General features: G+C 41.1%; 1 protein-coding gene across 1 annotated transcript in view; it reads left to right on the top strand.

The window, feature by feature from the left end:
* The window catches only part of Cubn (cubilin), a 206,479-nt gene that overhangs the window by 180,226 nt on the left and 2,341 nt on the right, over window positions 1-23,912 (top strand). Inside the window, exons 60-65 of the mRNA XM_034510433.2 lie at window positions 9,305-9,513; window positions 15,100-15,262; window positions 15,623-15,828; window positions 18,054-18,201; window positions 19,096-19,277; window positions 22,115-22,280. Of these exons, the coding sequence (XP_034366324.1) occupies window positions 9,305-9,513; window positions 15,100-15,262; window positions 15,623-15,828; window positions 18,054-18,201; window positions 19,096-19,277; window positions 22,115-22,280 (1,074 nt within the window). The remainder of the gene's footprint in view (window positions 1-9,304; window positions 9,514-15,099; window positions 15,263-15,622; window positions 15,829-18,053; window positions 18,202-19,095; window positions 19,278-22,114; window positions 22,281-23,912) is intronic.

Here is a 23,912-nt window from a genome sequence, read left to right as displayed (position 1 = left end):
TTTTTTTCTGGACTGAGTGAATGTTCATCCTTTGTTAGACTACCAATGGCTCTGAGATCATACTCATTCTATTGGTTTGGATGACATATGCCAGGCTCCCTGCCTCCTGCTGATCACAGCAAATATGGTGACAATGGAGGCCACTATCTGTCTTCCTTCACCTGGCTTATTAGTCGTGTAGAGAATGAGTTAAGTGGATTTAAAGTCAAACTCTGGGGTGGTGGTGAGAGGAAGGCATAAATACAAACACCACATGTCTAGCATGGACACAATGAATCACAGGTCAACAAGGAAGTTATATGGTCAAAGGGGAAGAACTGTGTGCCAGAATTCAGGTACCCAGGATGCAGGCAACCCATCATGCTATTGTCTGTGATGGAACTCTAGAAAAACCCTAACCTCTCTACACTCAATTTTTATATACTGAAGGAGATCAGCTTGAAATATTAGCACTTTTCATCTTTTAAGAATCTGTTATAGGTAAAGTAGAATCAGATCCTGGAGCACACCGCAGCTGTCCTAAAGTGTATTTTATAACTTAAATCAAATCAGAAGCTAAATTCTAATTAAATCCCAAGGCCTTGCAGAGGCCTCAGACATAAATAAGTTACTCTGTCACAAGTGCTTAGTGAAAGAACTAAAGATTAGTTGGTTAAATTATGCCTACTTCAAAAATTATATTTATATGTGCCTGATATATATTATACCTATATTTAGTTTATTCTCAAAATTGATTCACAATTCATAGAGTTAAACTATTTTTACATAGAAGAGAATGGAATCCCTTTCATCCACTTCTGGAGATACTGGATCTGACTCAATAGTAGATCACACGAGCTTGGTCTCTGGACCTGTTATTATACTCTAGGGAAACATCTCTCAAATGTGCTAACAGAACAGACAATGAGAGTAGTGGGAAGTAAGTAAGGGGATTAAAATGGCTAATGTCTAAACAGGGATATGAAAGACAAAGGCTGCAGGGATCCTGGGGTCTCAACAAATGGTGAAGACACTCACATGCCCACTTGAGAATTCTGCTAGTTATGTTTAGCTTTCCAGTTGTGGTGTCAGCTTTAAACTCGGAGACCCACTCCAAAATTGTGTAGCCCAACCATAAAAGAATGCACTTTCAAATATTCACTGATATTTATATGTGTATGTATCTCTAGGCGCCTCTAAGCAGCTGGAGAAAGGCTGACAACTGCTCTGAGTTTGAGAAGCACAAATGTCATCAGAGAGCTGGGTTATCAGTTGAACATTTTGATAAATCACTAGTCAGGTAGCTCCCGGGGAAGCAATGTTGGGGGATGACTTGAAAGCAACCAGGGGATGCTATTTGTCTGCTTCCTAATGTCATTTTCTTCCTTTTATGGAGTCTGAGAATGAGATGAGCTGAAACTATAAGCCCATTTAAAGAGAACAGGATTGAGCTCATTTCCGTCCTTTGCAAGCCTCTGCGTTTCACTGTTGGTCAGCCAGTCTCTGGAGAGAAAGCGAAACACGAGGCTATCTGCAGGCTATCCTTGAGGGATTCAGTGAAAAGAGTATTTGCCTAGTTTTGAATGTGTGAATGGGATAAAGAAACCAGACAGTTCACAGTTCATCATAACCTTACAGAATCATTCAGGAGTGAGAAGTTAAATTTTGGATCAGCAAGAAAAAGAGAAAGGTTTTAATAAACATATTCCAGTAGCATCCACAAGAAAGTATCCATCTTCCTTACCCCTGAACGGCTACATTTTCCCTGAGTCTGGTAGGGTAGGATTGTCTGTCCTTGAGCAAATAAACCAAATGGTTTTCTAGAGACTAAGCGATGTGATGAAATTAATGGTCAGATAAGGTAATACCATGAAAAGCAAATGAGTTAGGAAGCAGTGATTGGGCATGCCTGAAGCAAAATGCAACTCAACATGGTCTCTAATAACTGGATGTTCCTGTTAAGTTATTGTAACCATAAATTTCCTGTAATCACCTTTCCCCACATTGAATTAGTTTTGATATAGTATTCTCAGGTACATAAAAGCAAGATACAATCAACAATAAAATTTAAACATTCTTTAGTTATCAATGAGTCATTCTGAAATATTGAAAATTCTATGGGACTGGTTTTCTTTTTGATCTAACTTTCAAGGAGTCTGCTCACTTAGTCTGGTAGCTTCATATTCTGTTCGCTCACGCGCAAAGATGTCACAAAAGCACAGAGCATAATGAGAGCCCAGCAGCCAGCACCTCCTTCCACAGACTGTTTCATCCAGTCCTCGGGACTACCTCAGGGGACAGGAATTAACACATTTTTCAATGGAGGAGATGAGAAGTACTTATTAGAGATTAAGTGATTTGTGGTCAAACCAAACATTGAACTAGATTTGACCATCTCCTAAACCCACACTTTCCTAATTGGCTATGCTTCCTCTAGGGCAATTGATAGAAATAACCAAGGCTAAAAAGAGGCCCCTGGAAGGTTTCCTAAAAGGAGAGTTAGCTTTTCTCTCCCTCTGTGTTAGAACTCATTCTTTCCATGACCACCTTCTCATTTGAGTCTACCTATTTTTAAGTCATAGGATGTAAGTCCTGAATAGTACATTTTTGTTACACTATTACTATATGACACTACAATATAGGATAGTTTTATATGTATAATATATATATAAATAGTATATAACCTTTATATATTTCATTTCACATTCACATGTTATACAGTATATGCTATAATCTATAATATTTAAGTACATATGATTTATTAAACTTTATATCAATAACAAAATTATACTTTAAATATAATTCATTAAATTTAGTATATATTAGAAACCTAATATATACTATCTTGAGAGTGGCCACACCCTACCAAGCCCCTTTGATATAGATCTAAGTCTACAGCAGAATGGATACAAACCTGGACTTAGGCTGCTACCTAGTGTTGATAAATCAGAGGTGACTGTGCACAAAACTGACAGAGCCAGTCTCCGAACCTTTGTTTACAGGCACAGCATCCTGTCCTTATAGGGATCCTGCTGGTCTTGGCAAATGTTGACCAAGGGAAGGGAGACTTGTCATGTTCCCGTTTGATACATAGACTTTTTAAAAAGCAGCTTGAGTGGGTTGTAGTTACTCAACTGAGATTTGAAGGACTAACCTCAACACATCATCCATGACTCACTATAATCTAATTTTAAAATAGCATTTTTACCACTTTATGATCAGTTCAACAGCCTCAAAACATTTTGCATGTGCATTCATTTAAATATGTACCCAGATGTTCCATTTTCTTCAGTGATTACAAATGATGTCTTTTCCAGTCTTGTCCCCCTCTTGCACATTGCTAATATATAGAAATGTTATTGGTTTTGATGTGTTGTCATACATATTCAGTTTTTAACTGACTGGATTCTTGGGTCTAAGAACTATATCATACATATTCAGGTTTTAACTGACTGGATTCTTGGGTCTAAGAACTATCATACATATTCAGGTATTGACTGACTGGATTCTAGGGTCTAAGTGTGTATTTGTAGATTCCTTGGAATTTTTCTATAAGGAGAAGAACAGTGGCATCTGCAAACAATGACACCTGGATTCCTTCCTTTCCAGGCTTTTGTCGCTTTGAGTATTAATGGCAAGACAATAGTGTGACTAAGGGTAGTAAGAAAAACATAATTTTTTGTCCTTATCTTAGAGGATTGCTTTAACTGCTTACCATTCACTTTACTACCAGAGACTCACAAGATGGCTAGCTCATCAAAGTGCTTACCATGTAAGTTGCAATCCCCAGCACCCAGGAAGAAAGCCAAGCACAGAAGTGTACACCTTTGAACCATTGAAAAAGACACTGGATATCAGCCTCTTGACTTCCCAGGCATAAACACAGGCACACACACACACACACACACACACACACACACACACACACACACACACATTTTAAAAGTTTGCCAATAGTTCTAAGCTCTACAGATATTCTTTATCAAACTGAGAAATTTCCCTTCCAATCCTAGTTTTCTATGAGGTTTTATCCTGAGGTTGTGTAGTATTCTATGAAATCCTTTTATAGAAATAGATACAGCAAGCTCATCAGAAACCGTGGTAAATCCTTAAGCGAATTCACAACTCTGGAGCAGTTGACACACAGCTGTGAAAGGCCTAGTGAGATTTATTCCCAGTAAGGATTCCAAAGCTCAAGCTCCACATATTTGAAGAGAAGCCACTATGGAATGCTCTGTCTTACTAGGGCCCTGCTTTTAGATGTGTCTGTGTGTATTTTGTCTGCCGCACCCTGCCACAGATATTCCTGGAAGACAGGAGTATGCTAAAGTCAGTGTGATCATTATCTCAAGCACAGCTGCTCGATAACCTCCAGAGACAGGCACCACCCCAAAGACCTCAAGAAGGTGCTGTCAGTCCTTAAAATAACTTCTTAATAAGCCGTCTCCCTCCACTAAAGCCTCTAAGATGTTTCTCCTAGATATGGCAGCTATTTCTTCCCCTTATCAGTCTAATGCTGCCTTCAGCTTCACTTTGAAGTTTAATCGTTCAGGATTCAGTTTCTGACTCAATTAAGTAGATCTGGCTAGAATCTCTGCCGAATATGGGTTTATATCTCCAGAGCTCTCCCAGCCCCTGCAACACATGCCTGTGCAAACATTTTTCCCCTAACTGAAGAAATAGCTCCTGGCAGTTAAGTACAGAAGAACGCTTCAGTGGCATTTGTTCTTGGGTACAGGGTATGTCATCAAAATGGCTCTGGCAGAGTCTGGTGAGAAAGGTTCTGGTGGCTAAACATTTTCTAAATGGTAGAAAATTATACTGTAATGGGAAAGATAATGGATATGTGATGTCGAAGCAGAACAATATTAGGATGCCTTTACCAGAAGAAAGGGAACTTCAAGTTAGCAAAACGCAGGTGTTTTAATACATGGGACTCTTTCATAGTCATAGGTCCTATTATAGTCTGTTACTACAGGTATGTGGGCACAGCAATGTGACCCTAACACTTTGTGGCGTTGCATCCTCATTCTGTTAACATTACTGTTTACATCCTCCAAAGACTCGAACGCTTGCATTTCCATCTGCCTTAGGAGACTGGGAAGCACAGAGAAGCTGCACTATGTCTAAATACCAAAATGGGACATTTTCAACCATTATCATTTACAGAATCTCACAAACCTCCATTCACTCATTCGATACTGTTTTTATTTCAGTTACTTGGCTATTTTGGCTAAAGATATCTGACAGATAATATTGGTTAACATTAGGTGATATTGGCTTTTCGTTTTCTTTGTTCTGTAGTTTATAAATTGACTTGTTCACAATAGTTTAGTTTGATAACTCAAATTCTCTCTTTCTCTCTCTTTGTGTGTGTGTGTGTGTGTGTGTGTGTGTGTGTGTGTGTGTGTACTGTAATGGTGATCCTGTATAGCCAGCTGTCCTGATGTCAGTAGCTTATAACAAAAGCATTTATTTTTATCATTTATGGGTACTCAGAGTCACTTCCTGCCTCCATACCAGGCATATCTACCTTAGGACATTACTCTTTTAGTAGTGGTATTGCTGCCACTGTATAGTAAGTGTGCATAATGCCATTCACTGAGAGAGGAATCACTGTTCTTCCCTTATTAACTTGGCAATAATTAACACATGAATAGTGATAAAATCTACAGGTTAATTTTTTAAAGTGACACTTCATTTTTGAGGCTGATATATTAAGGGAGCAATGTATGTTAAGTTCAAACTCCATTGCCTCTTGCTAATCCAGATTGGATACTATCGCAGTGGTCTGTTCTTTGGCATCACTGCCCCTAGTCAGCTTCTTCTGTAAGATGCTATTACAAGATTCAATTTCAGTTCAAATGATACTACTACTCCTGTAATCAAAAATCCTTTAAGAGGCTGTAGATGGCTTAAATGTAAGGGTTTCCTACTCTTCCAGAGAATTAAAGCTCATTGACAACACACAAGAAATCTCCAGCTCCAAGAAATCTCACTATGCACCCTTCTGGCCTTGACAGGCATGTACACACATATAGCCGTTTCTCACATATACAAGTGATGATGATGATGATGATGATGATGATGATGATGATGATGAATCTTTTTTGAAAATAGATTTCAAGTGGATCCTCACCATCCATGGGATAAAATCAAAGGCGCTTTTTTTTCTCTAGTTTTGAGCTTTATTATGGTCCTTCATTTGCCTCATACTTTTCAGAACAAATCTGTGCCTTTCTATGCTGAGCCCAGTGTGGTCTTGGTGGGGACACAGTGACATGCTTCCTGCTCTGGGACAGAGCCCTGGTGTGAGCCTCCGCCAGTGTTGATGGCTGTTGTGGACATGAAGCTTGTTTGCATAGTAATATACATATTTCTGGAACCAGTACTAGCAGTGGAAGACTCTTTTCTTCTGTGGGATGCCCTCCTTGTTAATGTTAATGACTTCATGATAATTAGAGACATGAGTTCAGGAGTCAAGGGTGTGTCTATGTCTCAGCAAAATGGTAGATGTTGGGACCTTCAGGACAGGCCTTTAAGGCTGTAGAGAAGAACTCTAAAACTATGAGTTTAAAAATATATAATTTCTCAACTAGGCAAAAATATAAAAATGCAATATGAATTATGAGGGGCTTCATGAATCTAAAGGAACAAAGGCAGCTACACTACAAGCTAGCTTGTCAGAAAGATGCAAAGGCAGATAGTTTCTTGAGTTCAAGGTCAGCCTAGGACAAAGCAAGGTTAAGCCCAGGTGTGGTGGAAATGGTAATTTCAGGACAGGGTCTCACCCAACTATCATATCATCTGGCCTTAACAAGGCAGAGAGATCTCCGAATTCTTTTGCAATGTTAAGAAAAAAAAATATGCTTGCTGTTTCCTAAGAATTAAGGGTCAAGGGATGCTGATTCATAGGATGATGAAAAGGAAGCCTGAAGTAAATGCAACTGATATGAAATAAAAAAAAAAACTGGGCTTTTGGTCTACCTGAGATTAGCTAGCAGAAAGAACTGATAGCAGTTCTTTAGGATTTTCTTTAGCAAGAGCTGTGCTGTCTGAAGATACCTGAACAGAGAAAACAGCTCTTCCGTAAGTTCTTTTTCTAACAGGATTTCTGAATTGGTCAGATGATCCAATAATTTTTCATAGCAGCTTTTCTGACTTTGGTCAGAAAACCCATGAGCTATGCAAATGGTGTTTTATAATTTTTACCAGCAGAGAGAGAGATGTCTAAGAGAGGCTAAGAGAGCTGTCTTAGCCAGAGAGTTTTAGAGTAGCAAGAAAAAGCTGTCTAGAGCAAAGCAGAACACACATATGGCACCCCACCCCAACAGAGAGACAGAGAGAGGAGAGGAGGGGGGGAGGGAGAGAGAGGAGGAGAGAGAGGGAAAGAGAGAGACAGAGACAGAGACCAAGCAAGCAGTCTGGAAAGCCATCTCAATAGAACCTAGGCCACCAGCTTGGACCCATGATTTGATTTGGAGTCATTCCTTCTTGGAACTCCCAAACACCCCTTCTCTCAGGCACCTGTCTCCAAGCCAAGGCTGGACCTTGGCCTTCCTGCATATGTAATCTTAACTACTGCTCATTTATCATTGGACAATGAGCTTCTCTCAGCCTAGGCCAGATGATTGCAATCCTGTTTCTATGTGTTCAATACATCCTTATGGCCTGGGTTGAATAGTGTACAGGAACACTCGATATCCATATTGCGACTAGTTGATAATGTCCTTTTGTAAGATTGTTTTCTCCTTTATCTATCATTCTCTTCACAGTATCATCATTATTTAGATTATATATGTTATTACTTCCGATGGACTTCAATCCTAAGTATACCTCTTTGAATATTAAGGAGATACATTTTCCATTCCATTTATACTGTAATTGTTTCTCCCTGCTATGCAAACCAATAAGCTTAAGTGGTTTCCATACGCAACAACAGCCTGCAACAGAGTAAAAGCTATTCAAGACCCAGTTCTTTCTGTGGTTGCAGGCATGCTTCATGAGCTGACCCAGCAGTGGCATGCAGTGCACCTCTGTGTGGTGCTTATGTTGCAGATCCATCTTCCTCTAGATACTAGGTATGGTTGTGTTAGGGATCAGGCCTTTGGAAACCTTTCAACTACAAGAAATACCTGATTGTGCAAATATGCTATGGTTTTATCCATCTCAGAAGCTGTGGCCAGAGCTGCTGTTGTCTGACCTGCTGGGGCATGCACCTGTGCTGAAAGCCCCTCTGTAAGCTCTCTGTACTTTTCATTGTGATGGAGCTGAGGTGGGCTACCATTGTTTCTATTTGTCAAGGCCCATGCATCTTAGTGCCCCCTAATGAAGAGGGTAATCCTTTCACTGATAGTAGATAAATAATTGGAGAGATGCCAATGGAAGGCCAGTGACAGAGGACATGAACTGTACTTGGGTCTAGTGCAAGGCTGCAAAACATTCATTTGAACACTAATTTAATATTGTTTTTATTGTGACTACCTTGAGTTTAATTCAACCTGACTCTTTCTTTAGAAATTGCCAGTTTTTCTTCTTTTTATGGTCTTCCCATGTCATTTCTGAGATACCTGTTAGGCTGTAAACATACCCTAATTCCAGCTGGTTTTGTTTCTGTTCTTTCCCTCAGTAGACATACACTCATCATTAAAATACTCTGTATCCTATAATTTGGTTATGGATTACTAATTGTTTAATTTCAGTGTAGATAGTTTTTCCCTAATGGATTTCTTTGTTCTTTGGTCTCCTCATAACTTGGTTTCGGAAAAGAAAAAAAAATACAGAAAATATGGTTTAGTGTAAAGTAGGAGACAGAGATGTCTCCTCACTGCCTCTGTTCTGTCAAACTATTTAAATGAAAAACTAGTTGGGAGGTAATTTTTTAGAAGTATTGGCTAAATCTTCATAAATTCAATTTTCCGTTTTGGCAGCGTTCACAAAAGTAGAACATAAAAGTCGGGCATGTGCACATTTTTCCACCAGCTTTATTATGCAAAAAACTCAATTTTCACAAAATTGAGTTCTTCAGGGTTGGAAAAGCTTGAATAAATCGCATGAATAATTCTAAAGAGGCACATGCATGTACCCCAGTGCAGTTACTTACTCTCTCGGGTACCTCTATGTGCTGATAAGAAGGCAACTCAGTGATGTGGGGGGTCAAGAAAAGCCGAGAAACACATGTGCATGCTTGCCAGTGTTCGGGGACCTCTTGATAATATTCACAAATATGTAGGAGAAAATGAAACTTCTCCTTTTCAAATGCCTCCCACAGTAAAGTGAGGATCATTTTGTTCTTCTGCACACTGATGGATCTTTCTTTTGACAGGACCACAGCACGGATGTGGTGGGTACCTGACAGAGGACAACAAGAGCTTTGTCTCTCCTGATTTGGATTCAAATGGACGTTATGACAAAGGTCTAAACTGCATATGGCACATAATTGCACCTGAAAACAAGCTTGTCAAGCTCACCTTCAATGCATTTACTTTGGAGGGAGCATCGTCACAAGGAAGATGCACCTATGATTACGTGCAGGTAAAACTGCTAAAGCTTAACAGTCTGCTCTAACACAGTGTTCCAGCTTACCATCTACAAGTCTTGAAAATGAGAATGCTGTTGCTTACTGTGGCTTCAATATATATTGTAGACGCTAGTCTCCTGTTCAAGTTTATCTCTGATATCATCACTCAAACATCTCCAGTGACTTCTAACATTAGCTTCAAGATCCAATTCTGTTTTGCTAAGTGCCTTGTTAAGAAGCAATCTATGGGAAGATTCGTGGGATGGGGTGAGATAGTCAGAGGACTTTGACAATTCCTAATATAAATGACATCTGCAGTGCAAAAAATATACCATAATTGGTCTATTTCTTTTATTTATGTTGATGGCATCCAAAGCTTCCAAAAAATCCAAATAAACATTTTTAAAAAAAAAAAAAAAAAAAAAAGACAGTGTGAAGCTAGACAGCCAAACTCCCATTGACCTCTAGGAAGGGTGCCTAGGACAGAATGCATCGGGAGGATGGGAGATGAAGGGATGGAAATGGATAGCTGAAGGGAAAGCTTGTGACAACCAGGAACAGTGAAGTCAGGGGAAGATGCCTTTCCAGATGAAGTGTGGTGGCCAATGCTGCTAAGCTGCAGGTCACAGGCCAAGAAAAGCCGAGATAAAGAAAGTCATTCCATTGGGTGACAATCATTTTAATAAGACATTGGGCTAGAAGCCAGCCATTCTGAGAGAGTTCATGAGGGACTAAAGGTGAGAAAATGTGGGACAAAGTGTGTTAGTTCAAGCTCAGTCCTTGTCTAAAATGAGACCAAGTAGCCAGAACTGCTTAAGAGGTCATTTAAACCCAGCTTCCCTAGGTTACTAAAAATAATAAGGTTTGAAGGCAGATAGTAGATAGTCCCATCATGTCCACAGCCAGGAAGCATAGAGGGATCAATTCTGACACTCAACTCCTATTTTCCTTTTTATTCAGTCCAGAGCACCAAGTCATGGGTCGGTATCACTTACATTTAGGGTGGGTTCTTTCTAATTTAGTTAACCCAATCTTGATACTTCCTTATAGGCATGCCCAGAAGCTGGTCCCCTGATGATTCTAGATCTTGTCAAGTTGATATCAGTATTTACTATCACATTTTAAATTGTTTGTTAAATGTTGCAATAAAATGACTTTCTATAAAAGCTAATGACACAGCTCTAGGATTAGTGTGTAAGGAGATTATACCAGTTCCATTGCTGAGTTATGCATACTCCCTTCACTGCTGTCTTTGAGAGTGTTACCTAGGGGACCAAGAGGATTGTCTGCTGTACATTAGTAAACTGTGGCTGATTAATGACTATTGAAACCATCGTCACATCTTTCCCATGGAGTTGTGTGGCAGCCATGGCACATAGTATGAGAGAGATGTGAAAGTAAATGTTCCCCAAGGAGATGTAATTCGGGGGGTGGGAGGGAGACTGACCTGTAAGTAGATACATTATAGAACATAAAAATAAAAGTTAGAAACCCTTGACATAGAAAAAGAGACCAGAACAGAGTATGTCAGGCTTCTTATGTGAGCATGCCATGGTGCTTAACAGCATACATGAAAGTTCACACACATTGTTGCCTTCATAAAATAGAAAACAGTATCAACAAGGCATATCCACATAAAAGACATGACCAAAAATAAGGGGGAAAGATAGTGCTGCCTGTGTACTACCTAATCTCCAGCCCTTGGTTAGTTCAGTCATCCTTGTGCTGAGCATCAGTGAGGTTGTTGACGGGCATCAAAAGTGTGGTCCTCACTGCCTGGAACCATGAAACTGGTGGCAAGATGATGCTGCCCTCCTAAGGTTTCCTCCTCAATTCCATCAGTGCTCTTGGTTTTGGCAGATATATTCTAAAGTTTCCAGTCCCATCTGAAGAGAAAATTCTCCATACTTACTAGTCTGTGGGATTCAGAAATGTGACTTCTAAACAATAAATGCTCCAAATTATTGTTGTAAGGCCAATTATAAACTCCCAAGCATCAAACCTGAGCAAAACCATTCCCTGGAGGCGTATGTGAGCTTTTTGGGAGTGCTTGTGCTAACTTACCAAGCTTAACCCTTCTGCATAGAATTAGTCCCCTGGGAAGGATGTGTACATCTTTGGGGAAAGCATCAGCAAGCCCTAGGTGCCTTGCTTTGGAGATAGCACTACCAGTACTATCATGTACTTAGTTATTCATTAAATACATGCGAATTTCAGTCTACCTCATTATAGATATTAGTTCAAACACTAAACAATGCACTAAAGAGTAAATAATAATTACTGTGATACTTTGAGTCTTGCATGTCCCACCAAAACACAGCAGTTAAGAAGATATGATTGGCAGCATGGGGGCCATTTTAGGAAGGTAGGTTACTGAGGACACTGCCCTTTGAGAGATACTTGAGTTCCAACCACTCTTCTCTCTCTGCATCACTGCTTCTATGAAGTATGCAGCCCCTGCCCCCAGCGTGTCCTTCTCGTATGACCTTTGAATAGGCCCAGGACAACAGAGCTCTCTAACTGTGTCACTATAGAGATTAGTCATGCATGGACTGAGACCCAAAGGCAAAGTATATCTTGAGTTGACTAATGTAGGCATTTTGTCACAGTGACACTTAGAAACAAAGGCTTTTAGGAGGCAAGGTATGCCTGAATTAGTGTTCAGATCATCATAGTCCCTGCCCCAGTGTTGTGGAGTGTCTGTCCACAGTAGAAACTTGGTGTTGTCAAGGAACAGAACAGAGATATTAAGGTTTGATCAGACAGGAGGCTAGGAGCCATGCTAGTTGTAACTATATTTCCAATCAGTTATGCGAACTCCTACTTTAACGTAGTTGGATGAATATAGTGTCAGCACAGGGCCACCTTCTACCCAGCCTTGACTTCTCCTTGTCCTGCCCCTCACATTTACCAGTCTCTGTTTAAAACTGACATCTGGTCTTGTAGAGTAAGACCCAAGCTTCTTGGTATGAAACAGATGGTCTTTCCTGACTCTCTTATACCCAACACACTTCATTCTTTTATAGTATGAATTCTCTTTACTTTATTTGACACAATTACTTTTTCTTTTTCATATTTTTCCATGCATATTTCTAGATATATTTGTAAACAGATACACACACACACACACACACACACACACACACACACACACTTACATTTGGCTCTTTCTTCTCACTATTTCAGGTACTCCTTGAAGGTACAGAAAGTGCTTTCATGCCTCTCCCTATACACAATACCCAACACAAGCCCGGTACATGATATAAGCAAAAAGCTTGTGATGACCATAAAGACCACAGTGGTTGTAATGAAACCTCACTTATCAGAAAAAGTACATTGTATTAAACTTGGCAACTCTTTTCTGTAAATTGAGGGCGGTAGATTGCAGAACTTCACTTTTTCTTGCTCCTCATGAATTGAAATGAAGGTCATATAGGAGAGACAGTACCATCTAGTGGTCAGTTTGTTTAATTTTTAATTTTGAAATTCATCCTCTTCATTTTATACTGCTCTGAGATTTCTGATCTAATGCTATGAGCTCATATTCGGAGCTACAGAAACATGGAAACTTATTAATATAGTACAACAAACATTAACAACATAGAAATAAAAATGAAAACGTACTTTGTTTTTTTACTAGGGTGTTTGAGGGACATCTAAACCTTCACTATTTCTTTGGGTGTTTGTAAAAGGCTATGGAAGCCATCAGTGGTTCTGGATGCTGGAGACGCTTCTGAACATAACTTCTTGCTTCTTCTTGTGGAACTCACACTTGTGCAGAGGGGGAGCCCAGTAAAAGTAAATAAGCATTAAGTTGATATAGTTTAATCACAGTAAAAATAAAACAAGATGGTACTGGAGGAGGGCCCCACTGTGTGGGTGGGATTGGTCTCTCTCTGAGGAAGTGACATTTGAGTTGAGGCTCTGTGGCTAGGGATTGTCAGTCCTTCAAGAAAGACTATGTCTCCAAGGGAGGAGACTGCCAGAGGCAGTGAGCGATGAGATGGGAGAGGAGGAAAGCATGGGCCAGGGCTTGCAGACAGTGGTAAAGAGGGGAGATTCTGCATTGGGTACAAGGTATAGTTTTGTAGGAAGAATTGGAACATACTCTAGGTCATCAAATGCCTGGGCACCATAGTACAGAACTCTGTTGAGTGCTCTGTGCAATTGATCTGTGAGCCAAGTTCTAAAGGCACAGGGTCACATGGCCTTGATATAATATATTTAGAAGGTGGAACAAAGGGGATTTGATTGTCATGGGAATGTGAGAGATAAGTATGACTGAAGTTTCGACTTGAGCTGTTTATTGAGGGAGAAAAGACTTGGGGAGAATATTTTAGGGGAGGGAGATGCTGTGGTATGTACATCTCACTCGAGTACCTGTGTTAAAAATGTAAACCTTATATCTATATGCTAAAGGTATGGGGGATTCGAGGTATAATTGGGGTTAGATGAACTCATGAAAGTGGGATTCCTAGCATGGGGTGAATAGCGTCACCCCAGGAGAGGAAACAATTACAGAGCTGGTATTCTCCTGCTGTTCTTCATAGGATGCTGACATGTCAGAAGGTAAGGAGGCCCTCATCAGAGGCTGCTCTTGAATTCTGAAGACTTCTCAGTCCACAGAAATATCACAAATTATTTGTTTACAAATGGCCTGGCTTATGGTACTCTGGTACAATAACACAGAAAACCAAGTCAGAAGGGTGATGGGGAAGGGTCAAAGCACTTACGAAGAATTGCGTGAGCATGGCTTGTGTGTCACACAGTCTTAAAGTCTGGAATGGTAGGGCAGAACGGAGTAAAATTCTGTGTTTCTGTAGAATGTGGTGTTCATTTTAGAAGGAAAGACAATAGAATTAGCAAGTTAAATGTATAACATGTTGACAGTAATACTTTCCCTGAGGAAAGGAGGCAGGGAATGAGGGCAGGGTTTACTTTAGGGAAGGCATCGCTGGTGGATGAAAAAGGAGTCTAGACCTCAACAAACTCTGTGGATACCAGCAAGGGTCATCTGGACAAAGGAAGGCAGATGCAATAGCCGTGAAGCAAGACTGAGCCTGGGATGCTCAAGAATCTCAGACAGGCAGAGACACCCAGAATGCAGACCCATGAGGTCTGAGTGGGAGGAGAAGCAATTCTATTAGGCCTGGACAGCTGTCAGCATGGATGTAGCCTTTGTATTAAGAGGGTAGGAAGCAGTTAGGCAGCTCCTGATCTGACTTCATTTTAGCAGCAGCCTATTAGAGCCGAGCCTGGAAGCTTCAGAAAGATCCCCTGGTGATAATTTAGGAAGCAGAGATATTAGCATGGGTTTGATGACTCTGAGGCCATGGGGTTTTTGTTGTTGTCATTGTTGTTGTTTGTTTGAATTATATATTACTTTTTCTGAGAGAAAAATATATGTTGGGCATCATGTTAGCTTTTTACTGAAAGCCGTTATAGCACTATCCATCTACATTAAGAGCGCATGTAAGAACACCCACATATAGATTCTTAATCTATGTTCTATCTATCACCATAGACCTCATAGGTAAGTTAGTGTAAAATAGCAATTCCTTTATTAATAATGAACTACTATAAACTACTTTTTCTTCCAGATAACAGATGGTGCAAGCATAAACTCAAATTTAGGAGGAAGATTTTGTGGTTCCACTATGCCTGCCCCTTTTATCTCTTCTGGCAACTTTCTTACGGTTCAATTTGTCTCTGACATAACTGCTGAAAAGGAGGGATTTAATGCAACATATACCTTTGTGGACAGTAAGTATTCTGACATATTATAAAATACATGTGCCCTTATGCACAGACAAGAATGCATGCTTATTATACCTAAATTAACTATAGTTTTAGTTGATTGTTAAACACACGAGAGCTACATTCCCTGACCTTAGTTTTCCTTTCTTTGAGAAAGTCTCACTAAGTAGCCAGGCTGGCCTTGAACTTTATCCTTCTGCCTCAAGCTTGCTAGAAGATGGGATCACAGCCCTGTGTCACCATGACATATACCAAATCATTAAAAGAATATTAAAATGTTTTCTAGGCTAGGGCAAGATGTTAAAGACGGTATGTATAATTAGAGCTGACTGAAGCATCTACATTATTTTCTTTCTCCCTCTTTAGTGCCTTGTGGGGGAACATTTAATGCAACTTCGACACCTCAAAACGCATCATCACCTCATTTGTCAAACATCAGACGGCCGTTTTCCACCTGTACTTGGGTCATTGAAGCTCCCCCACACCAGCAGATCCAGATAACTGTGTGGGAATTGCGGCTTCCCTCGCCAGACTGCTCACAAAGCTACTTAGAACTTCAAGATTCAGTACAGGTAAAGCTCCCAGGATGATGGCCGTCACATCTGCAAATACTGAAAGTAATGGAGCCATGCCTAAATAAAGTTCCATCACTTCTAGAACTGTGTTTCTTCAGTAGGGGATAAAAACCTTCCTTGCTAGCATACTAATCAACTTAAATGTATCCCTGTGGGAAAGACGCTTTCAAACGGTCCTATGGCTAAGTATCATCTGGGTGTCTTGTTAAAAATGCACATTCCTAAGGCCCCCTGCAGATGCGGATTCATCTGCCTAGCACACATTAATCAATGTTTGATGAGCATCTCTTGTGTTCTGTCACCAATCCCAGAGCTCCATGAGCCACATCTGGAGAACTACATCTGTGGCTAGCAGGCTATGTATAGGTGAACTGGAGAGACCCATACAGAACACAGTAAAATCAGATAAGAGACCATTTGGTGCCAGTCTAGTGGGGCTACACTTACGGCAACCTGAAAGAATAAAAAGGGGAAACAGAAGCTTACTGGGGTCAAAGAGATAAATAGCGTGAGTCTTAGTTTCCCATGGGAAAAGATGGAGCAACAGCTGGCATGAGGAGGACCCAGAGAGCTGAGCCTGATCATCTCCTCAGTCAGTGGGCAGAATGGGGAAAGCAATAAGGTGGCCAGAGAATATTTAAATCCAGGGACCATAGACTGAACTTGTACCCTGAAACTATTGGTGGCTATGGTTGGGTAAACAGCTAATCCACTCACTCTCAGAGGCCATGTTTGAATGCCCAAGGCCGGGACGTAATGGAGCTCTACCTGTCACCTTCTGAGTTTTCAAGGTCCTCTTCTTCATTATAAAAGCTGGGCTTTGTCACTTCTTACAAGTCCCTAGCTCTCTGGTGGAGACAAAAGTCTAGCTTGACCCGATGTGGAGAGTCAGAGATGCACAAGCTAGAGAACAGCTGAGTGCCGCATAGATCCTAGAGACTAAGGTTATTCTCAGGATCCCAAGGTGGTGGAGAAATGGGGTTAGCGGCATTCATCCAACAGTGGTTGTCAGCATAGAATCCCTATACCCTAGTGGAAGCCCAGCAGAAGGACATGAGACGCTGGCTCAAAGCACTTTGAGCTTCCTATCACTTTACAAAGTTAGAATAACATGAATCAGGACAGATTCCTCTTTAGGGCACAAAAATAGCATGTACAGGCAGCTGCGGTACACCAGAGCAGCTAAACTGGCTGCAAATATTACAATTGAACATGTTTAATGTGCTGTCTATAAAAACACTCAAGGCCTCTGAGACTTCAGAACAAACCTAGGACATAGTAAATTGTTATGAGCTAAGATAGCATGGAGAATACACGCTATAATGAAGAACACATAAGAGCCCACCCCACCTCCCATGGTCACACAGAAAACTGTCGAGAAAGCCTTCACGAGCTGCTGGAGACATGAGAGTCACATAAGGCTACAAAGTTGAACATCTTGCGGTGTAAACATTTCGGAGGAGACTTTAGCAATTCGGTTAAAGTTTAGAGCTTACATCAGATAAACTTAGGACAAGGACAATATGGAAGAGAGTTGGCTAAGTAGGGTGAATGAGACAGACCAATAACAGGAGTCTGGAAACAGAGATGGAGCATGTGCCGTTAGACAGAGTCAAAGAACTGCATGTATTTCAGCCACATGTGTGATGTGACAGGGTCCGTTGTTTAATGCCTTTAGGATACCTGCTTGTATGTGGAGAAATTATTAGGCATTTACCCCGAGCATTTGACAGGGGACAAGGACAGCCAAAGTGCTGCCGAAGAGAACAAGGCCATTATTATAGGTACCAAGTGCCAGGGCCATCAGAAGGGGAAGCTCATAGGAGTACTGCCAGCTCTGACTAATCAGATAGGATTCAATACCAGGGGTAGCTAGAGTAAGGGACCTGTAGGAAGTTCACGTGCCCTGGCTCTGTTCTCAATAAGAACACACACACTTTTGCTGTGATATGACTTGAGAGGGTGCAGCCTTGATTTCTGCAGGAATGTGTCTGCTTATGATTTTAGCAGAAGCTTGGCTCCTTGTGTCCCATCCCTCTAGGGAGGTGGGACACTGCTCAATTCCCAGGTTAATGCTAAGTGTTTTGTGGCACCTGAGACTAGAGAGAGCTGTTTGTAATGGCTGAATGCTGAAGTCACATATTTAATACAATTTACTATCTGGTGTAGCTGCACTGTTCTGAAGCCAAATCTCATGCAACGCGACTTCCATTTCATTTCAGACTAATGGAAACCCGGTGACTCAGTTCTGCGGTGCAAACTATACAACCCTGCCAGTGTTCTATTCTTCAACGAGTACCGCAGTTGTCGTCTTCAAATCTCAAGTTTTAAATAGAAACTCGAGTGTGCATTTCACCTATCAGATTGCAGGTGAGCCTGAAACCTCATGTTTGATGACTGTCACTGCTGGAAATGACTCTTTTAGCCTATTGGAAACTAAGCTTTATCAAAGTATCAAGTATATAAAGTTCATAGTTCAATGATTTTTGGTCTGGTCACAATGGTGGAAATCACTTTACCTTATTTTGTAAATAACCATGATGCCTTGAAAAAATTACTTTATTTCAGTGATTGGGAAGTAATTCCAGAAAATACTTCATGTAAGGATTGGTTTAACCTTCATCAAAACTAAAGCAGAATTTGATTCAAACACAGTCACTTTTGGCTTTGTTTTTGTTTTACACACACACACACACACACACACACACACACACACACACACACACATATATATATATATATATATATATATATATAAAGAAATATGTGAATTGAATCAGAATGAACAGTTCACCAAAGGGAATCCTTACACAGATGATGTCTGGGAAGGTGAGCTTCAGGTCTAGAACAGGTCTAACTGTCAGCCAGTGACTCTTCCTCCATGTAAGCAGAAGAGTTCAGAAGATGCTGGCGTGCTCTTCAAAAGGGACTTGACTCATATTTTTCACAAGGGGGCACAAACAAGCCATGTCACAGCAGCTGATCTTGCACATGCGGGCGTTGCACATGGGCAAGCTGCTGCACAACAGCTGAGCCTGCACATGGGGGCGTCGCACATGAGTAAGCTCCTGCATGGCAACTGAACAGTCCCAATTCTCAGCATCTCTCGGATCCCTGTTTTCTGAAACATACGCCAAGAGGTTGGAGCTCTTTCTGAATCTTGCCCAGACTTAGTGGGCTATAAAAGCACTGTTGTTATCACGATGAAAGGCTACTAAATATTTGGACCTGTACATTAACTGTGAATACTGTTTTTTATCTAAGATTGCAACAGAGAATATAACCAAACATTTGGCAATCTGAAGAGTCCTGGATGGCCTCAGTACTATGACAATAACCTGGACTGCTCCATCATTCTAAGGGCCCCACAGAACCACAGCATTTCCCTCTATTTTTACTGGTTTCAGCTGGAAGATTCAAGACAATGCACGAATGACTTCTTGGAGGTAATGAATATTTGCATATAATTTAAATGGATTATGTAAAAACATGATGGATCGAGAAGAATTTTTTTTCTGGCAATGTTAATTCAACATCTCTCTCTATTTTATTAAGTTAATCAGTATTCTTTCATCCTACAAGTGCTTACTGAGAAAATTCTAGTTAGAGCACTGGAAATATGGTTGGGTGGCAGTGTCACTGTCTGTCATGGCACCACCCAGCAATGGGACATAGAAGACTTTTCAGAGGAACATAGATCTAAGTTCCAACTTGCAGGATGAATAACATGCCATGGGCGAGGACTGGTTACATGTAAAGGCTTTTATACACAGGTCCCCAGGGGTAGTGAGTGCCTGCAGCACCTTTGTTCCTGAGGCTCTCTGGATTGACCTTGTGGCTCTACAGGAAAGGCTCTGAAAGATGTGCACAGCTTCCAGACCTGACTCAGAGTTTTATTTCTTCTCTTATGCCTCTTCAATCACATCCTTAAAAGCTTAATCACTATTTTAACTGTGCATAAGTTGGGTGCAGGATATTCCAAACACATATACAATGTGCATTAATCAAATCATGGTAGTTAAATTTTCTGTGTTTGCTTAGTTTTATGTTTCAAATATGCTCTCCAGAATTGTCTGATCTTGGTGGGATTAAATAACCTCCGGGTTCATGCTGCCCCTTTTCTTGTGACCTTTTTTTTATTGTCAGCCTTTTGTCCTGCTGCTTTGTGATCCTAATAGATTTCCTGCCTTTCTGGCCACCAGCCCATCTCCAGTAGTGACCTTGTTTCTGTTCCAGTGTCCCGCCCACCTGTGGTCCTCAACCTGGGGGAGAATGAAGTTCCAGTAGATGGTCTCTGCCCATGTGTCCAGCTCCCACAGGCTTCCTCCTACCTTACTATGCAGGAGAGCTCTCCATCTCAAATTGAACTAAATCTGCTATTAATTGGAATCCTTAACAAGTTGTGAATTCCTGGGGAAAGCTTGTGTCTTCCTCTTGGGATACTTTCCATGGCAGAGGATGAGAAAGGGGAAGAAATGAAGACACAGAAACTGTGTTGTTTATGCTAGAAAGGGAGTTAGGCTCGGACTTCCATGCTTACACATCCACAAAACCAGATGTTTGTATGAAACAGATGTGTGCAGAAACTAAAAGAGAGGGATGCGGAAAAGGGCTAGAGTCCCTTGCTAACTCTGACTCATAGTCTTAATCCATCCCTAACCCAAGGTACCAATTACTGGCCCTATTTAACCTTGGCCATTTGTCATCTGGATGCTGGAAAGTGAAGACTTACTCTTTAACATTGGATGGTAACAACTATGCCACCCAGACATGCTCCTCCTCTCCAGAGAATGGATGGGGAACTTTCTGTTACATTAGCAGAGACAGGAAGCTACCACATAGGCCTCTAAAACATACATGCATCTGGAGCTCCAGGGGAGACTCTACAGGAATCCCTAGTGTTCTATTCAGTTAGCTATGGTGGGAATAGAAGTCGTCCATGAAGATTCTAGTGCATTGCTAGCAGAGAGGGCGTGGCTCTAGACCCCACTGTGAATGTGCCTCTAACTCCCCTCTCCAGTTTACCAGACATGCCTATGCATAATTTACCAAATGTGCCCCATACTTAGCAAACTGAATGTGGTAAGCTCTAAGCAGTATGTCTCTCCTCCCCATCCCTTAGGAGGAGTGATTTAAACGAGGATCCCAAGGGAAAGAAACTCAACGTTGAAAGTATGGGGCTAGTGAGTCAGGCCTTGTAGCATTCTTAAATGTGGCAGCTATCCCATGTATTTGAAAGTAACTGACCAGGCTATTCTAGCCAGAGCCATTTTGTTTAAACCTTTAAGAGAAGAACCGAGCTTGTATTACTCACTGCTCTCTAGGTCTCGAGAAGCCTCCCCAGTTCCGATGCCCAAGTAAATCTGCACTTCTGCAGACTCGGTGACTCTAAAGGCTAGGCAGACTCTGGACTATGGAATGATGAAGGGAACTGGGATGGCTTCTCACATTGAACATGTACATGCTAACACCAGCTCTTCTATGAACAACCTACTTATTGCCCGTAACCATGCATGGATGAAGCCTCTCCAGTACCCTGAGAAAACACAGTAGGAAGTAGGTCTGGACTTGGATTCACAGGTGCTTATCCCCTCCCCCAACACCCCATCCCCCATTTCCTATTTGCCCTTCAGGTCCCAGAAAGAAAGGTCTACAGGGTGAGGAATATTATAGGTACATGGAGCCATTTCCTTTTCCCACAAGGAAAAACTCGTTTCTGAGCTTCAGTGGTCTTTGTTCATTGTGCATTGTGGCCACTTTAAGCTTTCCAGTGGGAAGCATCTGGACCCACGGCCCCCAACCCCCACCGTGATCCCAGGAATAAAGAATCACAACTGGAAACAGGCCAGACAGTGGTACCTCTTCCCCTTGAAAACTCACTGTCCTTTCCTCAAAATGTGTGCACACATAACACTCTGTAGGACCACGCACTGGCTAGTATATCATAAGAATGTCAATGTTTCTATGGCTATAGTTTATCAGATATTTCTAAATCCCAATGCAAATGGGGTGTGCTGTAAATTCTAACAAGTCTTCTTTTACAAATACTTGAATACATAAAGTAACATTCCTGTATTCTGGAGCCTGAGAGGCCTAACAGGAATAATGGAAGTCTGAGGCTAGCCTGAGGTAGCCTGAAGTAGCCTGAGCTAGCCTGAGCTAAGAAGGTGATACTGTCTCAGAAAACAAAACCAAAACAAACCTACTGGATTTATCTTAACTGTTAAAAATGAGCTGAAACAGGGGTGATCTGGATGGGATAACTAATGGAGGGTTTTCACAGGTGAGAAATGGAGGCAGCAGCAGCTCACCACTGCTTGGCAAGTACTGCAGTAACCTACTGCCCAACCCCATCTTCTCTCAAGGCAACGAACTGTATCTGCACTTTCACAGTGATGACTCGGTCACCAACAATGGATACGATATTATCTGGACCTCCTCTCCTTCTGGTAAGATACTCACTCTGAGGGAAGCTTCTGGAGGCTGGACGAGGTGTCCATAGGAAATAGGATTACACATTAAAAGGCCTTTATCACATCAGGTCTGCTCCTGATTATTTTTTGCTAAAGATGCAGATTTCTTACCAATGAGAGTACTGAAGTTTCAAAGTCCTATAATTACTTATCATTTCTATGATATCAAAGACTGAATTTTACATATAAAAGGTCTGACAAGGTAAACACTGAAACATTCCCATGTAACCGTTATCCTTGTTCTTCTGGCTAGATCACCCTGGAGTTCTCTTTGAGAATTCAGTGAATGAAATCACTGCAAGGACAAGTCAGGAACACATCTGTGTATGTGCAGGCAGCTGGCTGCGTATGAAATGAGCAGTGGATTGCACACATGATTGTGTGCATGCACTTCTGGTGGCATGTGACTATGAGCAGCACTGTCCTTCATGGCTCCTGTCATTTGGTAGTAATCCTGAGTCTTAATTGCTTCTTCAGGGTGATAAATGTCTTCCTGAACTTTTGGTTGACTATTCATTAAATAGCAGGAAATTTAAGTCATGTGAATGCATTTAGCTCGAGAACAGAGGGGTACCTTCAATACTTCAATTCTACAATACCTGAAGACCTACAAAATAAAAACCATGAAAGGAATCATTTAAGTACATTAAGGGATAATAGAGGGTCCCATTCAATAATCACAGATAACAAAATCTCCACAGCGAAGGAAGTTCAGCAGTTAACTTACCTGATTGGTGATAAAAGGAGGAGCGGATGAATGCATTGGCCATGGAGGCCACAGGCCTGCAATTGAGGGGCTGAAGGGGTGTTGGCCTAATTTTTGAAGACTGACCTACATAGTAATAACTGATACAGAGAGAGAGAGAGAGAGAGAGAGAGAGAGAGAGAGAGAGAGAGAGAGAGAGAGCAAACAAAAAGAAATAAAGCATGAAAATTAAGTTGCTCAAATCACGGTTACCCTTCGCCATTTCTTCTGAATTCCCTTGGATGTCTAGTCTAATTAATGGCAGCTTTGATATATATATATAGATAGATAGATAGATAGATAGATAGATAGATAGATAGAGATATAGATAGATAGATAGATCTCTCTCTATATATAGATATCTATCTATCTATCTATATATGAATATATATGTGTGTGCATGTATATGTATACAAACCAAATAAAGCGGCACCAATACCAAGAGATCTTTGATTTGAAACATGCTCTTTACTACAGCCAATGCTCCAGGCAACATTTAGCTAACTATATCTTGACACTGGAAGTTGGTTGCTTGAGGAAAGCTTATGATCTTGGGACCCATAGGTTGCTATTATACACATGAGCCCCACAGAAAGGAGACCCCGCTAAAGGCATTACACCAGATTTAGAAGTTAGGTAGGTCTTAGAACTGCCAATCTGGGCCTGATAAAATGAGTTTTGTTGTAGCATCTAAGCTGTAACATCAGTCTAGGTGTGCCACAGAATGAGTTGATTTGGGCAGTCATTGATATCTACTCTGCTTAGGGAGCATGCAGCACCTCAAAGGATGCAGATGGAGACTTTTGTCTTGGGGAACTATTGTATTATTTGTTCCTAGACTGAGGTTAGGAAAGAACAATCCC

The sequence above is a fragment of the Arvicanthis niloticus genome, chromosome 8 (assembly GCF_011762505.2).
Source record: "Arvicanthis niloticus isolate mArvNil1 chromosome 8, mArvNil1.pat.X, whole genome shotgun sequence".
In the NCBI taxonomy this organism is placed as follows: domain Eukaryota; kingdom Metazoa; phylum Chordata; class Mammalia; order Rodentia; family Muridae; genus Arvicanthis; species Arvicanthis niloticus.
This window is presented reverse-complemented; position numbering and strand designations above follow the sequence as displayed.